Genomic DNA, 15255 nt, shown 5'->3' with positions numbered 1-15255 from the left:
GAGAAGTCAGACTCTCTCGAAAACACCAACAAAGAACTATATTTAGCTCTGAGCTCTCCGCCTAAATTCCTCTTATTTTTTTCACTCAGAGCTTCAAAACGACTAGGTTGGGGAAGTGGGAGGAAGAGGGCGGAGGAGCAGCAGAGAAAGAACAGCTGTGCCTCCGCCTCTCAACTCAATCTCTATAAATAACCAATCACCAGCCTAGACTACTTTTTAGCCAATGAAGCAACCCAAACTGGTAAAACCTTGGCGGCAGCCAATGGAGGAACAGCTAGGGGTGTGAGATTTGCGCCCCGGAACCAATGGGTCCCGAGTCTCGGAGAGGTAATTTGAGCTGGAGTGTGGGTGTGTGGTGCAAAAGCTTCCTATTTCTAAGCCCGAAAACCTGTTCTGCCCACTGAGCATGCCCTGACTAGCTTCGGGCGCTGCCACTTTTGGGATCGGGTTTCGGTCCGACATCCGGGTTTCCGCCCCAGCCGAGTGGGAACGTGGGTGGGACCCGCCAAGTCCCAGCCCGCTAGGGCTCCGGTCGCGAGAGGCGTATCCTTTCCCTGTTGGGACAGCATTTCCAGCCTAGAGTTCCCGTTTTCTTTGTCCAGGAGATAAAGCGCAGGGAGGAGTGGCCAGAGGAAGGCCGAGTAGTGCTTCAGAGGCGAAGGGTTTAGGACAAGCTGTGCCTTGGGTGGAGGAAAATGCTCCGCCCTTCACTCTCCTACCCAAATGCCCTTTGGCTTTCCGGCCCTGAGACGCACAGCCTCTGGGGCCTCGGAGAGCGCAGTCCATGAGCTTTTGATAACGGGAGTGGCCAAGAGCACAGCGCACCACATTCCCGAGGCGGCCCACCGCGCCCACACGCCTCTCGCGCCGCCCTTATGCACGCACCTATCCTCCCACACTTTCGTCTTCTCACCTGAGCCTTCCCAGCACCTCACCCCGCAACACCTACACACTCCCACACATCTCTCAGCCAGCTCCTGGACCGGAGCCTCGCCGTCCGCTCCGACAGACTCAAATCGCTAGCCCCACCCACAACTCCGCCCCCGCCGGGCCCGCAGGAAAACCCGGAGAGGCGGATCCGGCTGGCGCGGCCGCCGGCGCACTGGGCATGCTCGCCAGGGCGGGGAGGGCCGGGCTGCGCGCGGCGAGTAGGAAGCCCTCGCCCCGCGGAGGCTGCGGGAGAGAGCGCGATGGGCCGCGGCGGTGGGCGCACGCTCTACGGGGACTCATGCCACGCGCGTCCCGGTCCGGCGCGCAATTAGCAGCCACCTCCGCAGCCCGCCGCCACCGCCTCTTGGCCCTCCCGGGCGGCCGCGGCGAGGAACTGCAACCATCGCCTCGCACGGGCTGCCGGCATTGTCCTCCCGGTCCGCCGCCAAGGCTGCCGCTGCCGCCGCGGGCTGCTGCGGGGCCCCGGACCCGCGCCCCAGGGACGCGCCGCCGCCTTCGCCGGCCGGCTCCCGGCCCCCTGTTTGGTGAATTCTGAGCCTGGCGCTCCCAAGCCACGCTCTCGTAGCTTTTTCCTGCAGAGCCGAGGAAGAGGAGAAGTCCAGGAGCCGAGCCCAGGCTTTCCCCCGCGCGCAGCCCCGACGGGGCCGCGGCAGGCGCGGCGAGAGCGCCGACGGAGCCATGAGAGAGTACAAAGTGGTGGTGCTGGGCTCGGGCGGCGTGGGCAAGTCCGCGCTCACCGTGCAGTTCGTGACGGGCTCCTTCATCGAGAAGTACGACCCCACCATCGAGGACTTCTACCGCAAGGAGATTGAGGTGGACTCGTCGCCGTCGGTGCTGGAGATCCTGGACACGGCGGGCACGGAGCAGTTCGCGTCCATGCGGGACCTGTACATCAAGAACGGCCAGGGCTTCATCCTCGTCTACAGCCTCGTCAACCAGCAGAGCTTCCAGGACATCAAGCCCATGCGGGACCAGATCATCCGCGTGAAGCGGTACGAGCGTGTGCCCATGATCCTAGTGGGCAACAAGGTGGACCTGGAGGGCGAGCGAGAGGTCTCGTACGGCGAGGGCAAGGCCCTGGCCGAGGAGTGGAGCTGCCCCTTCATGGAGACGTCGGCCAAAAACAAAGCCTCTGTGGACGAGCTGTTCGCCGAGATCGTGCGGCAGATGAACTACGCGGCGCAGCCCAACGGCGACGAGGGCTGCTGCTCGGCCTGCGTGATCCTCTGAGGCGCCCGCGGCTGCCGCGCGCCGGCCGCGCTCTGCGCACAAAAGCCAAACGCACCCGACTCTAAATGTGATTCCTCTTCTTGCTTTGAGATTGGAGACGACTTTGCATTGGCCGGGGTGTCCCGGGAGCCCGGCTGGCCTCTACGGCCGGCGTCCCCGGCCTCCGCCCTGTGTCCGAAGGGGTGTCCCGTCCTCACCATCCGAGACCCGGTGGAAATGTGGCTCTTGGCAGCATGTACGTTTCTCATTGATTTTGGTTGACGCATATTTCCCCCGTTTAAATAGCCGTTAGGGCTCTGTATTATTGGCAGCTTGACACCGGCAAGCGAAAGTTTCAGCCTGGAAAAAAATGGGGTGGGGAGGAAGAGGACGGGGAGAAGGTGGAAAGGGAGGGGGGATTTTTTTTTTCTCTTCCAACAGCCCTTTTCTAGTTCCAAGTTTTAAATACATGGAAGGAAGTCCGGGAGAACCAAATGAAGGAGCAGGAGGAAGGGAAGAAACTTTTGTTTTTTTCCTTGTTTTCCAGGAGTAGCTGGAAATTAAGATCGGGTTCCTTTTCTGCCAGCTTGGAAGGGCAACCCTGTGACTGATTGTGATTCTAAGGATGTCTATGCAAAGTTGGATTCTTGTTACAGTGTATCCAATCTGAAGTATGCACATCTGAACTGGGACTGTAAACACTGATGCCAATACAGTGTGGGGTGCCAGAAAGTGTCTGCTGATATTTGTGGAAAAAAAAATCTATTTTGTTTACCTACTGTATCAAAGGGGAGTCTGGGGGAGAACGGTAGTATTTTTTTTTTAATCAGCTGTGAAAAAAAAATGTTACAGATCTGCACATTTTTTGTGTGTACTATTGTGTGTGTGTGTGTGTGTGTGTGTGTGTGTGTGTGTGTGTTTAAGTTTAGCCTTTTGTTCTTTTTGGTTGGCAGTGACAGGTTTTGATGACTAGCTCTTTAAAATACAGTACAAAGACTTCAAAAATGTGATTCAGGGCCCCCAGCACCCCTGTGTCTGCAGAGTGCCTTCAAAACTCAGCTGTTCCAGCCGGTGCCAACCTGTGAACTCCCCACCATGTCCCAGAATCTGCTATTCCCCAAACCACTTCCCAGTTTCCTTTCTGTAATCTTCCTGAAGGAGCCAGGACAATAGGGCCTGTTGTTTGGTGAATTTTAGTATTTCCAGCCTTTAAAATGTAATTTCCATGTCTTGCAATGTTTTTTTTTTTCTTTCCTTTTTTTTTTTTTTGTTTTAATTTTGCTTCATTTTGTTCAGATGTTCAGGTATTTAGCTCCCCTTTTATATTATTTTTTTTAAAAATTTTGGTTATCTGTTCTAGAGTGTTCCTCCAGAAGCAAAGAGCAAAATTTACTGTTGTGATGTACCAAGAGAATTCCAAGTAATTGTAATTTTTAATTCCAGACATGGCGTTTAATCATTGTCTCTTCGTTTTAAGACTTTTAATACAAATGTCATTTCTAAAGAAACAAACCCAAAACTATTGTTTGTGTTTCTGTGTTTCACATTCAGTGATTTAATAGAGGATCGTGGCTGAGGTGGATAGGGGCAGATGCATGATGTCCCCCCCCACCCCCACCCCATGGAAGTATCTCAGTGACAAGTTGGGTGACATTATTCCCAACTCCTTAAATATGGGAAAAATCATAAAGGTCTAGGAAGCCCTGGGGATATGGCCATTACCATTTACTATAATATAAGCAGGATATTGCGTCTGTTCTGCTGACATGGTGCAGTTTACCTCACTATAGTAGGGAAGGGGAGAAACCGGCTGCTAATACTGCCTTAGATTTGGTGAAGTCACCATCCACCTGACCAGGCAGGGTAGCGCTTTTAACTTTTCTTTCTTCTCCTTTTCTTCTTTAGCGCTTTTAACTTTTCTTTCCTTTTTCTCCTTTTCTTCTCTTCTTTAATGTTTTGTTTGATTACCACATACCAAGTCAAAAACACGTTTGAGGAAGAGGACTTCCCATTCTGAATTTGCACCCAGTAGTGTTTTCTGCAGTACATTTGTATGGGTTGTAGACGGTATCTCAACACTTAAGGTTTTGATTTGAAAATAGATCATTAGATTAAAAAAGAAGAGAAAGAAAAACTAAGACAAACCCCTTACTCATTAAACTGCAATTTGTGTACCATTTTGACCTGGTGACATTTTCTAACAGTAGGAGGCAGTGTGAGTTTCTGACTCGAGTTTTGTTTTACTTAGAGGCCGCTTTACGAATATAACCTCTAAAGAGTAAAAGATATAGAACTAGATATCAAGAGCCCATTATACATCTTTGCTGTGTGAAGTGTAGCTGAAGTCTTCTGAAGGGTCTTTTGACAGATTTATACTGTTGGGGAAGCCAAAAGAAGTTCCAGGCCACAGGCATTTATAAAGCTGTACTAACATCTTGCCTTAAAATGTGCCCTTGACCAGGTGACCTCTCACTCTTCCAGAGTGGAAGAGGAATTAGAGAGTTTGCCTGTGATGGTCCTATCGCCATTTTTTTTTCATTCTTATGATCTCCCATAAGTTTAGAATCAGACTCAGTTGGACGGCAGTATGTATACTGTAAATAGAAAAGGGAAACAACTCAAATTTATGTATTGCAAATATTAAGTCTTGCATTTGAGTAAATTTAGTTCTTCGATAGGTCTAAAGTGTTGAGATTTCTGAAGACATATACCAAATACTATGTGAAGGAGTTTTTTAAAGGCATTTGGTGACTTTCTTTTTGTTTTGTTTTGTTTTGTTTTTTAGAAGCCTTTTGACATAAAGTGCTGCCAACTATCTAACTAACTTAAGACATGTATATAGTCCTGAAAGGGAATATTTGAACATGGAAGTTGGGGAATGAATTAGCTTGCTGGGTGCATTAATCATCTTCACACAGGATTTAGTCACTTGCATGACTAAATTCTTTATAGGTCTAAGATGCCAGGGCAGAAGATTTTAATATGCTTTTACTGAGTACTGTAAAATAAATGCTTTTTGGATTCTCAATGAAAGCAATTTTGTGTGTGCCTGGAGCAGAAAAGTAGTAGTTCTGAGTTTTGTAGCTTCTTCCATTATTTTCTTGACAAAATCGGGAGACATTGGGGGCATTGTTTTAAAGAATATGTCGGTTTATTTGGCTACCAAGAACCCCTTGTAGTAGTATGGTGTGAAAAGATAAGAGCATTTGTTTCCATGGAAAAGTTGGGCAGCCTTGAGAGTGTTCAAGGAAATGAGGGAGCTTGCTGTGAGGCCATCACCTGCCCAAGAGAAACTGGGTGAGAAAGGAACCTTTATCTTGGACAGCAAAAGTTAACTTTTTAAACTTGACCCCTGCTGCTTTTTAACAGCTTTTCCTTTTGGTCCCTGTCATCCAAGCTTTATGTCATTTCAAAGTATTATTTTTGTCCTTCCTTGGTAAGAGTCTTAGAAAAGTTGAAGGTATCATCAGAAGTCTAACATTGTCATGTTTGGGAGTTACGGTTCCTAAATAAAACAATTTTCCATGTTGTTAACTGTAGAAATAGACTTCATTGAATCAACGTTTTAGGATCAGATCACTTTGGGGTTAGAATTCTTTAAATCTGTGAGACTGTGCACTTTTAACCTTTCTGTAGGAGGGGACCCTAAAATGCTTCATTTTTTTTTGGCCTTTTCTGGTAGTTTCAAAAGTGTTTTCACCAACATATTAGTGTGCCTTTTGAGTTACAGTTCAGTATTCCTCCCAGTAGGATGGGAAAGTGAGAGAACACTGCTTGTAGCAGCTGGTCTTGAGAAATAGTTGCAAAATGCCTGGACCTCCACTATCACAAAGTGTGTATTCATTTTTACAATAGCTGGAATGAACCATGTACTTATAAAATAAACAAAGACTTAATTTAGAGATCACCACTGTCAGTTAATTGGGAAAAACTTGCTAATACAAATGTCCTTGTGAAAATGTAGCAAATTTTTAAATACTACTAGTAGAATGTGGTATTTTTTATTACACTATTTTACTCAGACTTCTAGGAATAATTGAGTGCATTTGATTGAACATGGTACTAGTTCCAGAAAATATATTTAATAACAATGGATTATGATGGTTTGAGAAGGCTTCAGGACTATCCATCCAGTCCAGAGGTTTTTAAACTTGACTGCATATCAGAATCACCCGGAGGTTAAAACAGGTATTGTTGGGTCTTTCTTCTAGTTTCTTATTTAGTATGTTTCAATATAATCTCATAATTTTCATTTCTAACAAGTTGCTAGGTGATGCTAATATTGCTGTTCCAGGGACCACACTTTGAAAACCAATAAACTAGTCCAAATTCCAAACGAGTGCTACATCAAGAGCCATGTAGACATTTAGGGACAGAGACCCAGGTCATACATTTTAGAGTGCTGCCTACCATAAAGTCACAGAATAATCTTGACTGAAACTTATAGCTGAAGAGGGCATAGACAGACCATTTACACTCAGACTGTTAAACTGTGGAGTGTGGAATGGTATAACCACAATGCAGATAGAGTGTGTGACCATTTTCATGTTATTACGTAAACAGTTTGGCTGTGGTTTTCAGTGCTAACCTCAGAAGTTGCCTAAAACAAGAAGGTAATAAGAATAGGGGCATGGCCTCAGTAATCAGAATCAACTTTTCTTCCCCTCGAAAATACTGAAAAGAATGTCTTAGTATTTGTTGTCTCTTCGTTTCAAGATTAAAAACCAAGGCTTTTAACTTTCCACATATCCTAGCAAGGATTCTAAAAAGAAAAAGTGAAAGAAATACTAGAGAATTTAAGTCTTCGTGTCGTGGTGAGCACATGCATGTGTCTGTATGCTTGTACGTAAATACGTGCACTCAGTTTCTTGGATGGACTTTCCAGGAATCTGTTGGTTCATTGTCCTATAGTTGCAGTTATTCATTCTGGGACAGCATATACCATAAACTGCCATGCATCTTGTTTTCTTATGCATCCTAATCTTTTGGAACCGTGACCTGTTAATCTGGTTTGTAAATTGGAGGGGGGAGTTATTTGTAGACTTCCTTTGGTTTTAAACAGACACCTTTGAGGAAATATTTTCTCAGAATAGGAGAATAGAAAGTATGTGCTTTTTCGTCCCACTGACTAAACTCACATTTTTGAAGTAAATCATCTGACAAAATTATATGTGGCTATGTTTATCAGGGGTTTGAATATGTTTAGTTGGTTTATTTGTGGCAATGGCGCAAATGTAACAAAAACATTGCTTTTTTTAACAGAAAAGAGAAAGATTAGTGATGCCTTCAGAATACCAGTGACCAAAAAAGGCCTGAGATTATTTCTTGATTGTTAAAAATATCTTTGCAGTGGAAGTTTGTAAACATAGCTGCAACTGACTTATTCATTATTCAACAAGTATTTATTGAGCACATACCATTAGCTGTGGTGTAAGGACTAATGCTTAAATAGGAGGGAGCCAGGCAAAAGAGCAACATAGTCCTTTTATCACGGCCAGCTGTGAAAATAGCATATATTGAACAATAGGAGTATATGCAGAAGTTCAGCTCCACATGCCATCAATTATAATATAATACTGTGAGTCTGTCTGGCAGGCAAGAGAATAGGCAAATTTGTTGAGAATTGGAACTTTCCTTTAAAGGATATATGGATATTGCAAATAAAAATGAATCCCATGAGGTTTGAGTAACTAATAGTTGTTTTGTTGCATGTGGAACTCTGTAATTTTGTGCATCGTTTCCAACTTCCGTTTTGAGGTTAGCTAAATTTGAACATTTAGAAATAGGAGATCAGTTTGCTTCCATATTTTCATGTCAAAGGGAAGAAAGAAAAATGGAACAAAAGACATGAGATTCGTTGTTACTGTTTGTCAAAAAAAAATTAAATGAGCACACAAAAACAAAATACAATTGAAATTATATTCTTTACAGAAAGAAGAAATTGTTGGCACACAGTCTTTTGGTGTTCTTCATGAGAAGAAGATTCAGGGTAGGGTATCTCTTTTGTAGGAGATAATCTAAAAATGTGTGCCAAAGACTTAAGCTGATGCTTTAAGTTTGCTAAGCGTATAGTGATTTTCTACAAAAGCTCTCGTTTTCACGTCTTTGGTACTTATTGGAAGAAGGCAATCAACTCTGAGAAAGAAGTGTTGGGCAACAAGCTGTAAGAGGTGACAATAATAGCAATTATTGTAAAATCATATAAATTGAAGGGAGTTGTAACTATTAACCTCCTGCAGTTTGCAAGATGATTTCTAGTGACTGTTTTATGTAGACTATCTCCTGAATTAACAAGATACTTTTTCAAATGTGGAAATTTAGAGAATTACAGAGAGCAGAATAGTTCATCTGAAGGTACTTCACTGCGTATTTTTTTAATCTGATTATAGGACCACTTACGAGATGCAAATTTATTACTTATAGTTTTATAGCTAAAGCAAAGGTCTTAATATTTTACATCTGACCATTTGTAAAAAGTTTCAAAATTTGGTTTTAGTCATGAACTCAGAATATTTTAATGTTCCTTAATATTATACATTTTAATATAATATTTTTAAACATTCTCTTCAAAGACTAACCTTATATTGAATTATATCTCATTCAAGAAAAGAGCCTCCAAGGAAATCTGTACTAGCATAATTCTATATGAACATACATGTCAACAAAATATGTTTTAAAATATATTGTAGACAGTTTTTCATTCTACATCCACTGTAAGCGGGTAAGGGAACTGCAGAAGTATATTTCTAAGTTTGATTTCAACATCGTCTATCCTCTAGTAGAAAAAGGCTTGAGTTTGGAGTTCTTTACTCTGAATGTGGCTATCTTAGCTTTACTTCATCATAGTACTTGCTGTTTTTCTTTGTGTATACCATTCCATTCATCCACATGTGATTCGTGCAAATGGTTTTCTCTGTCACAAATGTAATCTGTATCAATTGATATAAAAAATCTAAGAACTGATTACCTAATGACTATATAAATGTGTTTTCTGTGTAATAGTGTAAACAGAGAAGTCTTTTTCACGCTATGTAGTCCAGACTGAAACAGATCCAACGAGTTAGAAAAAACTGCCCACTAAACAGACATTACCTTCGGGTCTGGGTATAGAGCCTGTGTTTCGTTTTAAAAACTAATGAAGGAAGTTTTTTTAAAAAATGCACTCAGTCATGGGAATGTTCATTTTAAGGTACTTGGGACTACCTAAAAATATTTCCAGACTATCTCTTCTTCGTCACTGTTGGGCAGAGGTGAAAAGGTGAGAACCCAAATGCATTCTCTTATTTAAAGGGAATCTTTTACCTTGAAAGGCAGGGACAACAATAAACAAAAACCTAACCCAAAGAACAAGATTTTTCCTACATTTTTGTATAAACCAGCACTTATTTTATTATTGAGGAAGCATAAATAGTGGGAAGGGTGATAAAATATTTTCCTCAGTCATTTTGGTAGCCTTCAGCAGGTGGTTTGGTACCCTTGACGTTAAGGCAGGAGAGTGTGATGGAGCTGAGAGGGGAATCAACCGCAGGGCAGGCTGATATGGAAGTGTTCCACATCACACCCGCACTCCTGCCTGCCTCTAGTACAGAGCATTTCCTCCTGTTCAAATTTGTGATTCATTGTGACTCAGGATTTACTGAGGCTTAGTTCCGCTACTAGCCAAGGGTGAAGAAGTCTATGGGATGGCGTGGTAATGCTACTGTAATAAATTTGACTCTAACTCAGGGTTTCTCAACCTCAGGACTATTAACGCTTTGGACTCGATAACTCTTTCTGTGGAGGGCTGCTGTCCTGTGCATGTTAGAATGTTTAGCAGCATCCCGGCCTCTACCCACTAGATGCCAGTATAACCCCCGCAACCCAGCTGTGACAATCAAAAATAATCTGCAAACATCGCCAAATCATTCGTTGGGGCCAGGGGCATATAAGCCCCTGGATGAGAACCATTGCTCTGGATTTGTCCACGTAAAAATGGAGGAGGCAGGCATAAATCAGAGGAGAGAAAGGTTGGACCTATAGTAAACTTAGAAGACTTTCCTTACTCCAAGAACCTATTGTGAAATCCAAGATTTAAAAAAAGGGGGGGGGGGGAATAATCACTTTGATCAGCTCATTAAATCCATATGAAAGAGACAAACACAGTATTCAGGGATTAAGATTTATCGGGCATTTTACTTACCTGGAAGGAAGGTTTGCTCTGGATGGGGTGATAAACTTGGATGGTCAGAGAGCACCTCAGGGCATGCTGACAACTAAGTAGAGGAACCTGGATGTATAGGAGGAATCCTGAAAGGGAGATCAAGGGCAACAGTATTTTAGTTTTGTTTGGGGTCCCTTAAACCTCCATCGGGAGACATCTGGGAGGTTTTTAGCCTTACTCAGCTTCCTCCACTTCACCTCACAATCTCTTCCCTGTTTATCCAGGCCCCTATTCAACATCTGGACTCCTCACTTTGGGGGAGAAAGGATGTGTTTTATGCATCCTGTCCCTCTTTATTTTGCCTTACTATTCCTCCCTCCCTCCCTCCCTCCCCCCCCCCCCCCCCCCCCCGCCTTTCCTTCCTTCCTTTTTCTTAGCTACCTTCAGAATAAATGACCGTGTGTCCAGGGTGGACTCCTGCTGGTTAACTGCACACACCTACTTGTGTCCAAACCCCTTAGCCGGGCTGTCAGGAAGGAGACAGCAAAGGCAGTGGTGATTGCTTTGTAATGAAGTGCCTCTGGAATCTGGAGTCTCAAGCCAGCACATATGCTTTGGCTGCCAAACCCTGAAACACAGCGTTAAGTATCCTGTCAGCAAGTTCATTAATGTGGAATTAACTCAGTGACCACGGATATTTGATTAACTCTGAACCAGACATGGTTGTTTTTGTTCTTAAGTTTTAAGTGAAATAGGTATTTTCAAACCTGTGCAATATACCCCTAAAAACTTTAAGCAGCCAGCCAATTAGACACCCTACCTGGTGGGACAACTGTGATTCTCCATTTCATAGCGGGCACACTTGGAAACCTACCATTCCTAGTAAGTAGGAGACATAACAGTTTTGTCACTGAGCGAGAACAATCTCCAAGCCCATCAAAAGGCTCCAAGCAGCCAGAAGGGGCTCTGTAAGAAAGGTAGGCAGTAAATGAAATAATTCTGTACAATAAAGTACTGTTTGGTGAGAGTGGATGAGTGATTTGGATGCTTTACAAACTTGCTTCCCAAATTTAGGAATAATCTTGTATTGGAACGAATGGTGTTAACAGAAATCCTTCATTCTCTGTAGTATCTTTGTATTAAGTCGAAAACGGAAACATCAGATTTAATTGGCAATGTGATCACAATTTAGATAGAGAGAACAGATTTGGTTTATCTAAATTTCCTGTTTTTCTTATACTTGGTTTTCCTCTTTTATAATCATCTGTGCTGTTCTGCAACATTTTTTTTTCTTATCTCCAGCTTTTATTGGCTTTGCGGAGTGTTATGTTTTCTGTCTAATTAAAAAGTTTATAATGATAGAAATATTCAGTTATGAATCATTATAGCCAGTAGCCAAGAAAATATATGTGTTCATAAATTTAAACACATAAATTAATTGTATAGGATCTTTTTGCAATGTCATTATTTGTGTTTACCTTTTATAGCTTAGAATGATTTTCCAATGCGATGCTTTCCATGCAAAGGAAATTCTCCCTTTTCTTTGATTAATTACCATTTGACTACTGTTTGAAAAAAAAAGTAGTAATTATTAAAGTACTATCATGAAGGCTCTCTAGTTTACATTTTGTAGCAAATTACTAACAACTTTTCTTTTTAACCTTTTCCTCAAAGAAGTATCATTTATGAAGAGGAAAAAAAAGCATGAATGGAATTACCCAAAAGTCATACAGTAGTTGTTTGGATTTATCATGGCGGTGGTGATTTTGGCAAAATATTTGCCCTCTTAATTACAAGTAACATAATTGATTTGTACTAGCCTATAGGGAAGCATCAAAAATGCATGCACAGTGGGACTATAGTGCCATTTTGCTGTTAACAATTCTGGATGCTGTATAGAGTAATAGCACACTAGAAATAAATAAACAAAATGTTGGCTTCCTAGAAAGTATTTCTGTTTAGTCATTTTAAAATGCAATTTAAAAACTCTATGATGAAAATTTTTCAGCATGATATCATAGTGCCAAACAGTGAGAATTGCCAGTTTTTACATTACAAAAATTTTCCGACCATCCAAATTCTTTTTTTCCCCTTACTTCCCAAGTGTGGCTCATTTTGACTATTAAACACACAGTCTTTCATTTGCCAGAGAATCTGAACAGATTTTGTTGTCTGCAATTAATTCAAAATGTCGTTTAAAGTATTACATACCCGGAACCTGATTTTTACATTTCTACTATCAGCATACAAACTTTGTATAGAGTCTGGCTTCACTAAGCAGTAGGACATTCTATCAAAATAATCAAATAAGGAATATAGTAGAGAAAGTGAGCGAATTTTATGATTATTATCCATACCAGTGCCACTGAAATTTCATTTCCTTATTCAATTTGTGAAACAGGTATTTTCTTGGCTATTCTTTATATGCATTTTAGAACAAAAATAAACTATCTGTAAGCTTGCTATTTTAAAAATTGATCTTTCAGAGTATTTTTCTCTTGGTATTATTCTTTAAAATATAGTTGACCTGATTAGAGCTAAAGCTTTTGCCCAAAATACTAAATCATAGTTCCTATAGCAACCATAATTTACTCTCTTATATAACTCCCTGATTCATGCCATGGTTAATATATGCAATATAACTCTAATTAACTTTCATCTTTCTTTAGATTAAGTGTGTGGTTTCCAGAAATAGAAGGTGGAGGAAGGTGGAGATTGATGCTGTGTTTGTAGAATCTGCAGATTGAGAACAGGAAGATTGCTAAGTAATAGAAGGAGGATTTACTTAGGATTTCAACCATAATATTTTACATTTTGAATCGTGAAAAGAAATTATATTAAAATGCACATTTAAATTCATGATGTGTAGTGCGCATGAATGAAGTTTTTTAACCGATATTACAGATCTTGAATGTAGAGTCTCAAAAAATAATTATCAGAAAACATAGTTAGAATACTGTATTATATAAGATGATGAAGTGAAATATATATTTAAGTAGTTATTTTATTTTCACTACCTGTAAACCATGAAGAATGCATTCATGTAGTCAATTACATATGGAGCACCAAATAAGCACTGTTCCAAGAATAAGATTCCATCTATGCCTTTAATACATGTAATATGTTTATATACTAAATTTCATTGATTTCCTTCACTAGAAGTTAAGTCTATAAAGGCAAAGACTCATTATTTTATCGCCACTGCCTAGAAGAGATGCTGGCATTCAACACTCAGTATTAGTTGAAGGAAGGAAGGAAGGAAGGGAGGGAGGGAGGGAGGAAGGTGGGAGGGAGGGAGGGAGGAAGGTGGGAGGGAGGGAGGAAGGGAGGGAGGGAGGGAGGGAGGAAGGGGGGAAGGAAGTTAGGAGGAAGGAAGAAAGGAAGAATTAGCCACAAGGGGAAAGGAAGTAAGTTTGACTAGAACGCTAAAAATAGGTTACAATTACCAGAAAAGGTAGAATACTTAAAAATTCTGCATCAACTGTGGACATATATTATAGAATGAAAACGTGTGGCCTGTTCTTTTATTCATTAACCCTGAAAACTTATAGCTTGGAATAAGAATGCTATTATAGTGTTAAAGGGACTCAAATTGTCTGTAAAGTTGTCAGGAGCAAAGTCAAACGAGTTCCAGACAGAACTTTTGGGAAATTAGTATATTTTGTTATAAACCTGTGCCCTGCTTTGCATTCGTTTCCAAATGCAGGTATGCCTTGGTTTATGCAGTGGATATGATTATCAACGAACTATATATAAATTTAATCATATTTAAGGTAAAATTAAGAAACTTACTTTTTAGTGGACCCACCTCTGAATCATTTGAAAACAGATAAATTATTCTAGAATACAGATAACCACTAGCTAAAAATTTGAATTTCTTTTTTTTTTTTCAACGTTTATTTATTTTTGGGACAGAGAGAGACAGAGCATGAACGGGGGAGGGGCAGAGAGAGAGGGAGACACAGAATCGGAAACAGGCTCCAGGCTCTGAGCCATCAGCCCAGAGCCTGATGCGGGGCTCGAACTCCCGGACCGCGAGATCAGACCGCGAGATCGTGACCTGGCTGAAGTGGACGCTTAACCGACTGCACCACCCAGGCGCCCTAAAAATTTGAATTTCTATTATCACATACTGGATTTTTCTTATGTTAGACATTTGTTTCTTAAATTACTTTATCTTTTTATTTGAATACCTGGAATTTCATTTTTCAGAATGGCAGACTCTTATTATTAAACTTAGTAGAGTTCACCCCAGTCATGTTTGCCTGGATTTTCTCTAATCATCTCTGTGTCTTCCTAAGGCTAAGAAGTTTGCTGAAACTCAGGTTTATTTGGACTTATTTTTCTATAACCGATACTGAATGGAATTGCTTTCTAAGCAATAGTTTCAAAACTTTTCAAGAGTAATTCATTTGAGAGAGAATCTAGAAATATGCAAACTAATAGAAGCAAATTGAATTTTCATACTATAACATGCTAAAAATAATTTTGTTTATTACCCTTTAGGATTTTTAAGATGTTCCTTTGTTTCTTTGTGTGTGTCTGTGAAGCTGGGGAGATCCGAGCCAGGTTGAGAAATTCAAATCTCATTGTTCTACCAGCCATTTGCCCCCCTGAAACCCCTCAGTAAAATGGTTTGATTCCCCTCCCACCCAAAAATATTTCTCTGTGGGAAAAATATGCCATTTAGAAAAAGAGTAATAAGAAGGATATGCTATGTTGTGTCTACCAAAGACTGTTAGTAGTAAGTGTTCTCATTTAGGAAAATAGTTTACATCTAAATATTGTAAATATTATAAACATACAGGTATATCTACTTTATACTTGTTTTAGACTTCTTGTTAAATTTTAAAAATACCGTATAACTTAACTGATTTAATTCCTTACTCCCAGCAAATACTATCAGCTTTCTGTTAGCTCCACAAGAGGTCATCCATGTGCCCGGTAGGCTTTGC

At 41.2% G+C, this 15255-nt stretch overlaps 1 protein-coding gene across 1 annotated transcript; it reads left to right on the top strand.

Annotated features, from left to right (window-relative positions):
* The first annotated feature begins 1487 nt into the window (after positions 1-1487).
* RAP2B (RAP2B, member of RAS oncogene family) lies at positions 1488-9131 on the top strand. The gene has a single exon (XM_011286186.4). It carries the CDS (start codon positions 1630-1632, stop codon positions 2179-2181), a length of 552 nt encoding a protein of 183 aa, XP_011284488.1. The 5' UTR covers positions 1488-1629; the 3' UTR covers positions 2182-9131.
* The last annotated feature ends 6124 nt before the right edge of the window (positions 9132-15255 follow it).

Source organism: Felis catus, chromosome C2 (assembly GCF_018350175.1).
Source record: "Felis catus isolate Fca126 chromosome C2, F.catus_Fca126_mat1.0, whole genome shotgun sequence".
Taxonomy (NCBI): Eukaryota; Metazoa; Chordata; class Mammalia; order Carnivora; family Felidae; genus Felis; species Felis catus.
Note: the sequence above shows the minus strand (reverse complement) of the source record. Positions and strands in the feature narration are given on the sequence as shown.

Excerpts from the sequence above, each read along its gene's own strand:
- RAP2B (XM_011286186.4), top strand. The coding sequence starts at position 1,630 with ATGAGAGAGTACAAAGTGGTGGTGCTGGGCTCGGGCGGCGTGGGCAAG.